The 13,785-nt window shown below is 34.0% G+C and overlaps 1 protein-coding gene across 4 annotated transcripts; it reads right to left on the bottom strand.

Annotated features, from left to right (window-relative positions):
- Nucleotides 1-9,185: 9,185 nt before the first annotated feature.
- On the bottom strand, nucleotides 9,186-13,138 carry LOC107933950 (probable inactive ATP-dependent zinc metalloprotease FTSHI 1, chloroplastic). 4 transcript variants are annotated; one of them, XR_001693754.2, is made up of 7 exons: nucleotides 12,965-13,136; nucleotides 12,648-12,885; nucleotides 12,009-12,158; nucleotides 11,421-11,444; nucleotides 10,902-10,954; nucleotides 10,421-10,536; nucleotides 9,186-9,579 (listed from the first exon to the last, which is right to left on the bottom strand). XR_001693754.2 is itself a non-coding variant. In XM_016866271.2 (7 exons), exons 4-7 carry the CDS (start codon nucleotides 11,433-11,435, stop codon nucleotides 9,512-9,514), a joined length of 234 nt encoding a protein of 77 aa, XP_016721760.1. In that variant the 5' UTR covers nucleotides 11,436-11,444; nucleotides 12,009-12,158; nucleotides 12,648-12,885; nucleotides 12,965-13,137; the 3' UTR covers nucleotides 9,249-9,511. The 4 variants fall into 4 exon arrangements, 2 of the variants coding, with proteins under 2 accessions (XP_040930298.1, XP_016721760.1); XM_016866271.2 differs by having other exon boundaries at nucleotides 9,249-9,561; nucleotides 12,965-13,137; XR_001693755.2 differs by having other exon boundaries at nucleotides 9,251-9,561; nucleotides 10,358-10,536; nucleotides 12,965-13,138.
- Nucleotides 13,139-13,785: the final 647 nt, after the last annotated feature.

Raw genomic sequence — 13,785 nt, 5'->3', positions numbered from 1 at the left:
TGTTTGTAGAGTCATAATTTAACATATAATGATAATTAAATAATGTAAATAAATCTTTATGTTTTTTCATAAAGTTGTTCTATTAGTTTTAAATATTCTACTCTTTCATTTTTATCAGATGTCTTAGTAAATTTGTTCTTTCAATGTTCTATAAGTTATTTATAGGATTGGAAATCATATTTTTGTTGACGAGGATATCTTCTTCTTCTTCTTCTTTTGTTTTTCAGTTTTTTTATGTCTTTTGTTTGTAGAAGACGATTCTTCAGAGGAAGTATCTTCTTCTTCTGACAAAGTTAATATTATATTACTATTTCCATAATATAAAGCTCCTAAATCTATTTCTTGTTCTAAATTTTTATTAATAAGAATTTGTTCTAATTTATTATTAACTTCAGATAAGATTTCTTTAGATTCGTTTTTCAAATCTAATTTTGTAACTTCTCCTAAATTATTTACTTGTTGTTCTATTTTACTTACTTTATTATATAACTTATTAAAATGTATAGAAGTAATATCTATTAAACTATTAAAACCCCTACTGAGAGCTGAAATATTATTTTTATTTTTAGAATCAATATGCATAGCATGATTCTAAATTTTATCCTTATATAGACAATCAGTTTCTTCCATGAAATTTATCTTAGGTACCTAAAACCGTCTGTTACCTTTATATGTTCTTACTTTAAAAAAACCAATAGTCTCACCCCAGACATAAATAAGCTAGACCAAGCCAAGCCCGTCATTTACGTTAAGACTCGTAAACTCTCAACACATTTTCACCAATGAATGTAATGCTTTACTTAAGTTTTTTGTCACCAAAACTAGGGGTGAGAGTGATAAGAACTAAATTTGATTAGATTTTGGATTTTTTTAATCATATATTGATGATCGTTTTATGAATCACTAAACTAGACTACGATCACGACTAAGGCAATTGCACCTATCGAATGGTAGTATAGCTATGGTGAGTCAAGAATATCGTATCCACAAGGACTAAAAGTACTAGTATTAACTATCTTTCTATTATTTAGCCTAAAATAAAAGGGATTTGTTTTAATCTAAAAATTAACTAAACTAATTAACTAACGAACGCGACAGAGAGTGAAGAAAATAATCGAATAAACCAAAGATAAAGACAATACCCAAGGAAGAATCCACCTAGACTGCACTTATTATTTCGATTCTGAATCAAACGATTTATTCACTTGTCTTGATACGTAGAAATCCCTAAATTATGTTAATATCTCTTTCGAGACTAAGAATAGTTGACTCTAGGTTGATTAATTAAAATCTCTTTCTAATTAAAACCTCTATTGTCGCATTAACTCGATCTATGGATTCCTTTATTAGATTTGACTCTAATCCGGCAGATTTATGTCTCCCTATTTCTAGGGTTGCATGCAACTCTGCTTAATTATGATAGATCTACTCCTAAACAGGGACTTTTGCTCCACTGAATAAGCACATCAACTTGAATTAATATCCTGAAAATATTAAAATAAGAATTAAGATATTAAGAACAAGAACAAGTATTTATCATTAAATTCAGAACATTAAATAATAAGATCCGTCTTAAGTTTCATCTTCCCTAGGTATCTAGGGAATTTAGTTCATAATGTAAAAAGAAGACATCTCAAATTTAAAAAAACAACAAGATATAAAAAACCCAAATAAACTTCGAGAGAAATTTGAATGGAGATCTTCAATCTTGAAGTGGATCTGCTTCTGAGATGATTCAACGGCTTCCTTCGAGTAATTTTTGCTTTCTACTCTGCATGTCTCCTTAGGTCTTCTTCTGGTATGTATTTATAGACTTTAGACTGCTCAGAAACCCTAAAAATTGGCTTTTTTCTGCATATTTGGAAAACCGGGAGCGATATCGACATGGGTTGCCACATGGGCATGTGGCCAGCCCGTGTGGAATTCGTCTTGGCCGTGTGGATTTTTCAATCAGCCTGTTTTGTACGTTTTTGTCCCTAAGTAAAAAAACATGAAATTAAAGGATTAAGAGCATCTAATTCACTAAATTATATGATAAATTATCCAAAAATATGCTAAGTATGGGATTAGAATGTGTTACTTTTACGGTTTATCAAATATCCCCACACTTAAACGTTTGCTTGTCCTCAAGCAAAATCCTCAACTCACAATTAAAATTAAACTCTTTCAATTCATAATTCTCGTCAATAATGTTTTGTCATAATTTCAAAAATAATCATAGATTGATAATTCAACTAAAAGAACACTAAATGCACAAGTAATCAGATTTAAGCATTTTTAAAGCATGAAAACACAGGTATTCCCTCTTATCTAAATAATTACCTTTAATTCAAAAATCAACAATAATTGACATCTTCACTAAAGATTCACTCAAATCATTCAAAGTGTTTAAGGTTCAAAAATTAAGCACTCAAGAGTTAAACATGAAAATATATTACCATAAGCTTGCATGACAATCAAATCTCCACCACTATAAATGATATGATACATAAACCAAAAGGTCTTTAAAGGGTTGTAACGGAGCTTGGGTTAGAGGTGTGGATAAAGGCTGAAAAAGAAGGTTAGGATTGAGATCGAATTGATAAATTACTTAACTAGAAAAATAAACTAACACTAAATAATTACATCAATCGAATTTATTAAAGAAAAACATGAGCTTCTTCTTAAAATATGAAGTTAACTACTTAAGCTCAAGACAAAGAACTAAAAATAATCAACATGTATGTATATTTTTTTTTCAACTCTTTCTTTTTTTGAATGAAGGAATGAATAATAAGATAAAATTATACAACTAAAATAAAAGAACATAGTTAGGCATTTAACCAAATCAAATCTCGACAAAAAGGGAGTCAATAAAATAGGAAAAATTCTCAACGAATCAAAAAGTCTGATGTATGGTTTAATATTAAGGATAAATTAAGAAAACGGTTTGTTAGGCTCAAAGGGGTTCACTAAGGGTTAATTTGTGAAGGTAGGCTTTTTGCGGGGTAAGTGAGTTAAAACCTAGGTGCCTTTATTATCTCAGTATATCAAATCAAAGGTGTAGTCTTGACATGTATAATCGAAGCAAGTTCTAGAATAACAATTCAATATTGATGTCAATCTTGCAAATTTTCAAACTTCAAGGTAATACCTCAATTTAGGGAAACATCCAAAAAATTTTAATTTTAAAAATAGACTTATCATGCTTGATTCTCTAGTGTCTTAAAGTTTAAACCATCAATGCACAAGTATCTATGAATTTAATCTAGAACATGTCAATAAGAATCATAAATCAAAGAAAAATTCATTCTAACAGTAATACAAGAAAATTACTAAAGCACAAGGCATATTCAGGGATTTTCAAATAACTATATAAATAACCTCCCCACACTTAAAATGTATATTGTCCTCAATGTACAAATAGATATAAATCATAAGAGAAACAAAATATCATAAGATAGGGAGATAATTGAAACTGCCCTGAATGGTGGATGAATTTCCAAAAATAGTGAAAGGGAAATTGTAAATAAATGTGGAGGAGTGCAAAATTCTGAGCAAATGACAAGAAAATAAACACAATACTAAAGAAAATTAAGAGGGTTACTCGATTGGAAGAAACCATAATAATTAATATAAAGTTCAAAATAGGATAACAAAATAGACATAAAAAGAAAAATAAAACTCAAAATAAAAATAAAATACAAGATAAAAATAAAAATAATCATAAACATAAAAATAATCGGACTTAATGGTCCTCATCATCAGACTGATCAGGGTCACGAGCCAGTGGCACTGGAGGAGCGATATGAAGATACTGACAGATCTGCTGCAAAGTCGCATCAATACTGTCGAACCTCTGACCACAGTACTGACGGAAACTAGCAAACTTCTCGGAGAATACACCTAAGGAGCTTGCAGCAAATGGAGCATGTCGGTGACTCGATGGTAGAGGCTGTGGTGGATCTTCGTGATTGGGAGGAACATCATCAGTGAAGTCCTCTGGGTCATGCTGAATGTCAAACTAGACTAGTCTGTACTGTGGGGGATCCACTCTACGTCGCCGCTCAATCATCCTCATGTGGATCATGCTCGAGATGCCCTGAGGGGACATCTGACCGACTAGGGTAAGTGTCGAGGACTGCTCTGGTGTGTTGAGTAAACTGAAGTGTCGAGTGAAGTGAGTTACGTAAGCGCCTAGATAGATAGGACCCTTCCTGTGGCGATATGTCTGATAGCGAAAGGCTAAAGCAATGAAATAAGCTAAGTCAAATATGTGGTCAGTCGCCATGCTCCAAAGATAGTACGCATCAGCAGTGCTTACAACTCCTGTGCTCTCTCTCCTGCCAGTCAAAGTGTGAGCTAATAAGGCGTGGATGTATCGTAGAGCCGGAGAGAGAGATGTCAGCGACTCGCGTCATAAGGGATCTGACTGGCTGTGAGATCGGTCCAACAGCACGAAGGTAAGTAATGGATGTGACGGTGAAGGTGAAGAAAGTTTTCGGAACCCATAAACTCATCAGTGTAGATGCCTAAAGCTGCGCCAAACTCAGGGACACTCATATATCGCACCAAGCCACCAAGTTGGAATATAATGGTACCGTGCTCGTCATGCGATGACATCACACGTTGAAGGTAAAATGTCGAGAAAAACTCCAAAGTAAGCTCCATATATGTGGGCCCAATGATATCAAAGAAACGGTCCCAAGGTGTCGTAGTAATGAAAGCGCGGACCTCATTAACTAGTCTGACCTACTCCAACGCGGCCCAGTCAATGCATTGGCCCAAACCGAGTGGTCGCATGCACAAGAGCTGGAATAAGTCCTCAGGTGGGTTCACAGAGAATCGGAGGAAAGGATGACGAACCTCGACAGAGGCGCTCGAAGAAGTCGCGCCAAGACCCTTCCGCTTTTTCGAAGTGGGGACGGCGACTTTGGATTTACCTCGAGTGTTCATCATAATGTACCTGCCAAAGAGTGAACAAAAATAAATAAATAAACCAACAGGATAAATACAAAATAATAATGATAATAATTGAATGAGGACAATAAGCAAACTAAGAAACAATATGCTGAAACCTAGGGAGTACTAATAATGAGCAAGAAGACTAGAAAGAAACATATTAACAAGAAAAGTCAACTAAAACCTAGCAGCAAGACTCTAATAGAAATAATATAATTCAAAATAACAAAAATAATCATGAGAATAGTAGCCGTCTAACTAACTAAAAGATAGAAGAAAATATCATCAAATAAGAACAAAATTGCTGAAATGGATAAAATATGAAAGAAAGTTAACACATGGCCAGATATGAAGAATGAAAATTCAAGAAATTAAACAATCACAACCAGTAAATAAAGAAACTCATAATAATGAAATAAGAAAACAATAATAATAAGAGAATAAAATAATATACTAAGAGTAATAATAGAAATAAGGAAATAAATTAATAAATAAAAGTAAAGGGAAGAGAGAGGAGAATCGACAGCTGGTGATCGGAGGTACGAAAGGCGCAGGGGCCGGTGATGGTGGTGGGATGGTTGTGGATGTTGCGGTTTGTGGGTTTTGAGGATGAATGAGAGAGAGGAGGAAGTGGTTCAGTTGAGAGAGGGGTTGCGTCGTGGGGGAGAAGGGAAAGAGGAGGAAAAAAAAGAAGAAATGAGGGGAAAAGGGAAGAAAATATTTTTCAGCGATATGGGGGGCGAGTTACGGTGCTGGAATAGGGAATTTTAAAGGCTGTGACAGCTAGGGCTTGGTAGGGTTTGAGAAATAAAATATTAGGGTTGGAGATTTTATGGGTGACACGGTCGTGTAATGTCTGTGTTGGGCCACACGGCCGTGTCACACTCTTGTGTGGTTCGAGTTCCAGCCCATGTTCATCGAGAAAAGTAACAGCCCACTCGTCACACGGCTTTAGACACGCCCGTGTGTCCAGGCCGTGTGATTTACATGGCTGTATTGCACTGCCGTGTTCTACATTGCTCGCTTCTCCCACGCCCGTGTGGTCTACCACACGCCCTTATGTCCAAACACATGGCCGTGTGCCTCGCCCGTGTAGATCTCTAACTTGTTTAAAATTTGAAAATTTAGCTCCAGTTTTCACAGGCCCTAGGACATGCTCGTGTGTTCAGGCCGTGTAGGTAACACGCACGGCCGTGTGCCTCGCCCGTGTAAATCTCTAACTTGTTTAAAATTTGAAAATTTAGCTCCAATTTTCACACGGCCTAGGACATGCTCGTGTGTCCAGGCCGTGTAGGTAACACGGCCATGCCGCACGCCCGTATGGCCTCTTTTAGCCCATGTCTGTCAAATTTTGGTGACTTAAGCCCTGTTTCCACATGGCCAAGGACACACCCGTTTGTCCAGGAAGTGTGGGTCATACGACCATGTCGCTAGGCCGTGTAACTCACTGTTTAACCCCTGTTAGATCACACGGCCTGGGACGCCCAGGCCGTGTGGGTCAAAAACCTGCATTTAAACACAAAAAATAGATAAAAATAAATTAGTTAGTGGTGTTAGTGCTTGGGTTGCCTCCCGAGAAGCGCTTATTTAAAGTCTAAGCTAGACTTACCTCAATTTCACATGGTCACGGTGGTTTGAGGAGTTGAGACACCTCATCCCTGCTATCAATTCTATCAAAATAAGGTTTGAGTTGAGTACTGTTTATCTCGAAAGTTCTGAATGCAGTGTGTGTTACCTCGACTGTATCATATAGAAAAATATTTAGTACCGTGAAGGGAGTTGCTCTGTCTGCATTAGACTTTGAAGTGACAACTCGTGGGTCCGTTTTATCCAACAATACCTGATCCCCGACCTTAAAGTGATTCGACTCATTCTTAAATTCGACATGGTGTTGCTTCTGCCTCTCCCTGCCATAAGTTCGCCATTCATCTAGTTCATCTATCTGTAGCATTCTTCTTTCATGGATGGTTCCATTGTTAGTGCATGAACTAGAACGTGGCTCATTTATGCTTCTCGAAAATGTTTCCTGCAAAGAGGGTTGAACCACGTGATTAGTCTTATTGTTAGGATTTAAAAAATTACTTCATCACTTGATGTCTTAACAGAATCACGGGCCTGAAGAGTGATTGTTTCGTCACCTACACGAAGTATTAGATCACCTGTACCAACATCAATGATAGTTCTGGAAGTTGCTAAAAAGGGCCGACCTAGAATTAAAGGTAAGTCACTATCCTCATCAATGTCTAGAACAACAAAGTCGACTGGGAATATAAATTTATCAATCTTAACGAGTACGTCCTCAACAATACCCCTAGATCTAATAGTTTTGTCTGCCAGTGGAATACTCATCCTAGTTTGTTTAGGTTTCCCAAGACCTAGCCGTTTGAACATTTTATAGGGCATGACATTTATACTTGCCCTAAATCAGCTAAAGCATTATCAATATTTAAACTACCAATTAAACAGGAAATAGTAAAACTCCCTGGATCTTTCAACTTGTTAGGTAGTTTGTTTTGTAGAATCGCTGAGCAAACTGCATTTAATTCCATATGCGACGAATCATCTAACTTTTATTTTTTTGTCAGAAGCTCTTTTAAAAATTTTATTGAGTTGGGCATCTGCGAAAGAGCTTTAATGAACGGTAAGTTAATATGCAACTTTTTCAAAAGTTTAAGAAATTTACAAAATTGTTCATCTATGCGGTCTTTCTTTGTCGCATTAGGGTATGGCATGCGAGGTGTATATTCTCTGCTCACCTGTTTTTGTTTATTCTAGCTTTTATCCACCTTATCTTTACTTACCACGCCTTCCTGCCTTGGTTCTAGTTTGGAATCAACTGACCCTTCCTCATCTCGAACAGTAATCGCATGGAGTTCCTCTCTTGGGTTAGACTCGGTGTTGCTAGGCAAGCTACCTTGCGGACTTTCTAAGATCAGCTTAGCAAGCTGGCCTATTTGATTTTCGAGCCCTTGAATCAACGGTTGCTGATTTTTAAACGCTATTTTGGTGTTTTGGAAACGTGTTTCTGACACCGAGATGAATTTCATTAGCATCTCCTCAAGGTTCATCTTCTTTTCCTGCTAGTAAGTTAGTTGAAATCCTAGAGGGGGTTGTGGTCTTTGATTGCCTTGACCACCCTAAGAGAAATTGGGATGGTTCCTCCAACCTACATTGTAAGTATTACTATAAGGGTTATTCTGAAGTCTAGAATTGTTACCCATATAGTTGACTTGTTCATTCGTATTGCTAAGGTCGTAGGCTAGGCATTCTAGATTATTCATTCCTCTTCCATTTGTGTCACACTGCATCACCAGATGTACCTGTGTAGAGACAAATAAACCATCAATCTTTTTATTTAAGAGCTCTACCTGGTTTGATAACATGGTGACTGTGTCGAGGTTGAAAACACCAGCGGCTTTTGTCGACTTTGTCCTCATGACTTGCCACTGATAATTATTCAATGGCATCTCTTCAATAAACTCATAAGTCTCCTCAGATGTTTTGTTATTTATGGTTCCACCGGCAGCTGCATCGACCATTTGCCTAGTTGAGGGGTTCAAACTATTGCGAAAAGTTTGAACCTGTAGCCATAAAGGTAACCCATGGTGAGAGCACCTTCTTAATAAGTCATTATACCTCTCATGCGTCGTATAAAGTTTCTAAATCCATCTACACAAAGGAAGAGATATCGTTTCTCAATTTGGCAGTCTTAGCCGGTGGAAAGTACTTTAGTAGAAACTTATCGGTCATCTGTTCCCAAGTAGTGATTGAACCTTGCGGTAGGGACTTCAACCATTACTTCTTAACGAGAAGGGAAATAGTCTTAAGCGAATAGCGTTGTTAGAAACGCCATTGATCTTGAAAGTGTCGCAATATTCCAGAAAGTTGGCCAAATGAGTATTTGGATCCTCATCACTACAGCAAAAAAGTTTTTGAGCGGCGTTTTTTTGGGCCTATAGTGGCGCTTATAAGCGCCGCTAAAACTATTTGCGGTGCTTTTACAAACGCCGCTTTTACAAACGCCGCAAAAAATGCAGCTAACTTTTTATGACGTTTATGCCGCTAAAAGTCATGACCTTTAGCAGCGCTTTTCCCACAAACGCCACTAAAAATCATGACCTTTTTTAAAAAATTATTTTATTTTAATTAAATAATATTTATTTCTATGTTAAATATTATATTATGTTTAATTTTTGAAATTTGAACTTTAAACTATATACTTTTAAGGATAAATAAAAAATATTAATTAAATTAAATTTTCCATTAAAATTTAAACTTCAAAACTAAATATACAAATTAATGAATTTAAATTTAATACATAAACATTGATTCAATATATAATTTAATACATAAACACACACACACACACACAAAGTATTACAATTTCTAAAACAAAATTCATCCTAGTGAGAAAAGAATGCCAAATCATCATTACCTCTCATTAATCAAAGGAAAAAGATCAAAAAAGAAGAAGAAACAATATACAACAGAGGGCTGGTTCAAGCTTAGATGAAGCCAAAGTATTGCAATGCCTGCATATAACTTAGAGAATCCCTTTGATGCTTTCAATTCAACCGCCAGAGAATCCAAAACACCGGAACAGAAAGCCAAAGTATGCACCTGTAAGCCAAAGTCAGGCTAATAAAGAAATCACTTATACGACCCTCAAAACCAAATAATGAAATTACATGACAAATGCCTTACTGGTATTTTAACTATAATTAGTACAGTTTTTATATTAATGGATTAAAAGTTTAAAGTTGTGATTAAATAGATTGCCAGGTTTAATATGTTCATTTTCTCTACAGCAAAAGTTTCAAACTAGTAATTATTATTTTGAGTGTTTAAAAATTTGTATAATCTATTAGATTTTTTAATTCAAAATTATCAATCATATTCAATATATTGAATCAATAAATTATTTGTGCGATGACTGTAGCCTTTTTTAAGATAATTTCTTCTATTTTCACATATTTTAAGAGTCATGAGTATTACTTTATAGTATTTTATTTGGCCACTATTTTTATTTTTTTAATTAAATAGAAAAGTGTTTATTAATTGTACATATGCATATTTTACAATAAAAATATAATATGTCAGACTCCCCACTTGTTATCATTTTAATATTTACTGATTGTTTAACTAAATACATTATGATAATCGATGGGTAAAAAATGATTTTATTAAATTATTATAATTTTATGAAAAATTTAATACTAAAAAAATGTAATATAATAAAATTTGCTAAAAAATGTAATATAATAAAATTTGCTATTCAAGTGATGGAAATTAACTAATTAGATCTGCTATTAACTAATTAGATCAAGTGATGGGTGATAAAGTGATTCGAATATATTTTTGTATTGATGAGATATATTAACTAATTAGATCTGCTATTCAAGTGATGGAAATTAACCTCGCGATCAAAACGAAGGATCTAACAAATCTCTACGATTTGTAGCAGCCGAAAATATAATACCTTTGTCAGTATCAAACCCATCAAGCTCTATTAGTAGCTGATTCAAAGTAGTTTCTCGCTCCTGAGTGGCTGCATTATACAAGTGGTCTGTTGTTTCCTTGAAAATCCCCTGACGTCTGATCAGATAGAAAGAAAGAGAGAAAATCATTTACATATGATCTTAAAGACAGCTATGTTTTTCTCCTCTCCACTAAATTCATCTATAGTTATCTTCCTACTCATAATTGCAATGATAATTGGCCTGTAAAAGGTATCGAATGTAGCCCATTCTCAGTGTCTTATAAAATACCATAAAAGATAACCAAGGCAACTATATTTCCATTTCCAATCACTTGATTTAAATCAGATGCAAAATATTAATGCTTAGTTGCAAACTATATCTGTTAAAGCATTCGCCTTCATATGTCAACAAATGGTGTGGTTTCAACAAATTCTTGCATTAAAAAAAGAAGGGAAAGGAGTAGCAACAAGATTATCATACCTAGTTGCTAAAGCATCAATTTCATCAATGAATATAACTAATGGTTTATTTACCTGCAAAAGATAAGAATTTCTCAACAAATTACACAAAGTACATAGCATAACCAAGTATCTGTAAATAAAATAAAAGGAATCTGTACTTATAACATAAAAAACAATAACATAGAAAATACAGCAAGCTGATTTATAGGTGGCCCAACCATCTGCAACATTTTATCTGTTCCCTAATTATTATCATATGCCCAACAATTAACAGCTACATGCTGCCTTAGCAATCAAATATAAGAAACTTATAGCATTATCACCTTGGCTCTCTTAAACAGATCCCTGATACGAGCAAAACCAACACCGACGAAAACTTCCATAAATTCTTTGCATTAAGTTACTAATTCTTTGTATAATAAAATTAGAGGTGATCTAAAAGGCATAGAAAAAAAATGTAAAATTTCTTTGTATTAAGTTACTTAGTCCCATATTCCAATAAATACATCCATCCATGACAAAGAAACAGGAAACTGACCTGTAAAGAAAGCATTGCTCAGTCCTGCATTAATTAAAGATAGAACCATAAAATTAGCTTAATTCTGCTGGGCAAAATTGCCGAAGATCACATATAATTCCTGTTTTAAGTAAAGCCGAAGCCTTAAGGGCTGGTACAAGTTACTAATATCACATGTAATTCCAGTTCATGGCTGTTATAATGGTATTGTACTAGTCAAAAATAAATTTGAATATTAGTGTTGTGGCGGAGCTGTGGACTGTCCACAGTGGCCTGGAGATGGCCATAAATTTGAATATCAGAAAATTAGGGGACCAACTTTCAGTAAGATTACAACTAAATGTACTTGAGAATATAACACTACACAATAAAGCAATGCGAACAATAATAAAAAATTAAATATCTTAGACTCGTTAACAAATCAAAATTTATATAAATAAAAATACCTTACAAGAATACATTTCAAAGAAAAAAAAAGAAGCCTAGTCTTGGACTTGCCATTTTCTTAAAGAGTTCAAAATGGTGAAAGAATATCTAGGCGTTGCTTGCTTCCATTCAACTAATTTTCATACGAAGTATACTTAACAAACATGTTTATGTAAGATTTACCTAACAATCAAGGACATTTTAATCCAACTCCGGCTTGCTCTTTGATCTTTTCATCTTTGCTTTAAACATTGATTTTGTCACGAGTGTCTGTATTGTGTTTATAAAGTTCCCAACAGCCATCAAAACCAAAAGTATCCCATAACAAATTACCTGCCAAAACCCAGTTTTCCATTATTGGTACCATTTTTCAAGTTCAAAATTGTGCAAAATTGTGAAAATAATAAACCAAGCTCAAAATCAGAATCAAGAGAAAACAAAGGTGTACCAATTTACGAGCTAAAAACAAACAACAACTATGAAAATATCAGCCACAAAACATGCTTGTTAGATATATCAAAAATCAATAAATACTATCTCGGTGCAGTGATTTTAGAATTAAAAAGAAAATGAGATCGAACATAAAAGATATAAACAAAAAACAGAGATGATGCTGCCTCCATCCGATTCAGACAGATCTAGCTTAGTTAATCAAAAATAAATCTCAAAACCACAAATACCCATAAAGATCTCAATGAACACCAGATCAAAATATGCAGATAAATCAAAAGGCAAACAAAAACCCAAAAACCCAGTATGGGATCAAAGGAAAATTTTTATTAAAGAAATCAAATCTAAAGAAAAGGAATAAAAGAAAGGTACCAAATGACTAGAGAGGATGACTTTAGAGCCATGACCCATCAAATACTTGATGGTGGGAACAGCAGCACGGATCCTTGTGTCATCAGTTATGTTGAAGTTATCATCCAATGGAACGTTTAGATCGACTCTAACAAACACTTTCTTTCCCTTCAAATCAGCTTCCTTCAAGTCCCTAACGCTCTTCTTTGTAGCCATGGTAGTAGCACTTCTTCAACAACAACCAAACGTATAAACAACGCTACACCCGAAAAAAGGATTAGAGAACCAATCTGCAAAATCAATAAGAAAATTGGAGTATTCAAAGTAAGAGTACTTACGAAGATGAGAGAGGCGGATATATCTAAACAGTGAAAAGAAACGAAGGATCGAGAGAAAAAGAGTAACGAGAGAAAAAGAGTAGCTAAATTTTATTTGAGGGATTTAGGGCGAGTGACATAGATGAGAAGAAGAGGGAGTAACGAGTGGGTAAGCAAAAGTTATTTTTTGGGAGTGAGCGGGATTTTGATTTCCCTTTTTTTTTGTAAAATAATGGCCTTCTGTGGCGTTTTAAAAAAAACCGCCACTATAGCTCAATTCTTTTGACTATAGCTTAACTTTTTGTGGCGTTTTTAACATATTTTTTTATTTTTTCTTTCAAAATTTTTGTGCTGAGATTATCATTTTTTGGAATTTTTTAATTTTAAATATTGAACTTTTTAATTGAAATATGGACTAAAATATTAAATATTAAATTTTTAAGTTTTTAATTTTTTAATTTTTAATTTTTTAATTTTTAATTTTTTTGAAGATTTTTATAATTTTTAAATTATCATATAAAATACAAAAGGAAACTTTAACAGAAATAAAATGAAATCGATGAATTAAAAAAAGTATAAAATGACATAGCAATACAAGCATTATTCTTTTATGTATGACCGCATTAGTTGTTTAGATTTTTATATAAATGGCATTTAATTATATGTATACACCTAAATTTTGATAGAGATATATCTCACAATTAAATATGAATTTCGATTTAATGTGTAATTATAGACGTGAAATTCTAATTGTGGTTTAAATGTATAGTTGAAACTTTAATTTTGATTTAATCATACACATTTTAAAAAATAAATACATCAATATATTTTTATATTGAATA

The sequence above is a fragment of the Gossypium hirsutum genome, chromosome A08, assembly GCF_007990345.1.
Source record: "Gossypium hirsutum isolate 1008001.06 chromosome A08, Gossypium_hirsutum_v2.1, whole genome shotgun sequence".
Classification (NCBI taxonomy): domain Eukaryota; kingdom Viridiplantae; phylum Streptophyta; class Magnoliopsida; order Malvales; family Malvaceae; genus Gossypium; species Gossypium hirsutum.
Note: the sequence above shows the minus strand (reverse complement) of the source record. Positions and strands in the feature narration are given on the sequence as shown.

What these genes read in the sequence shown, in the direction of transcription:
- LOC107933950 (XM_041074364.1), bottom strand. Translation starts at nt 11,002, where the DNA reads ATGCTATGTACTTTGTGTAATTTGTTGAGAAATTCTTATCTTTTGCAG. An exon ending in ATTGATGCTTTAGCAACTAG is followed by an intron (nt 10,537 to 10,901) that starts GTATGATAATCT and finishes CTATCTGATCAG; the next exon opens with ACGTCAGGGGATTTTCAAGG. An exon ending in TGGGTTTGATACTGACAAAG is followed by an intron (nt 9,562 to 10,420) that starts GTATTATATTTT and finishes TTTGGCTTACAG; the next exon opens with GTGCATACTTTGGCTTTCTG.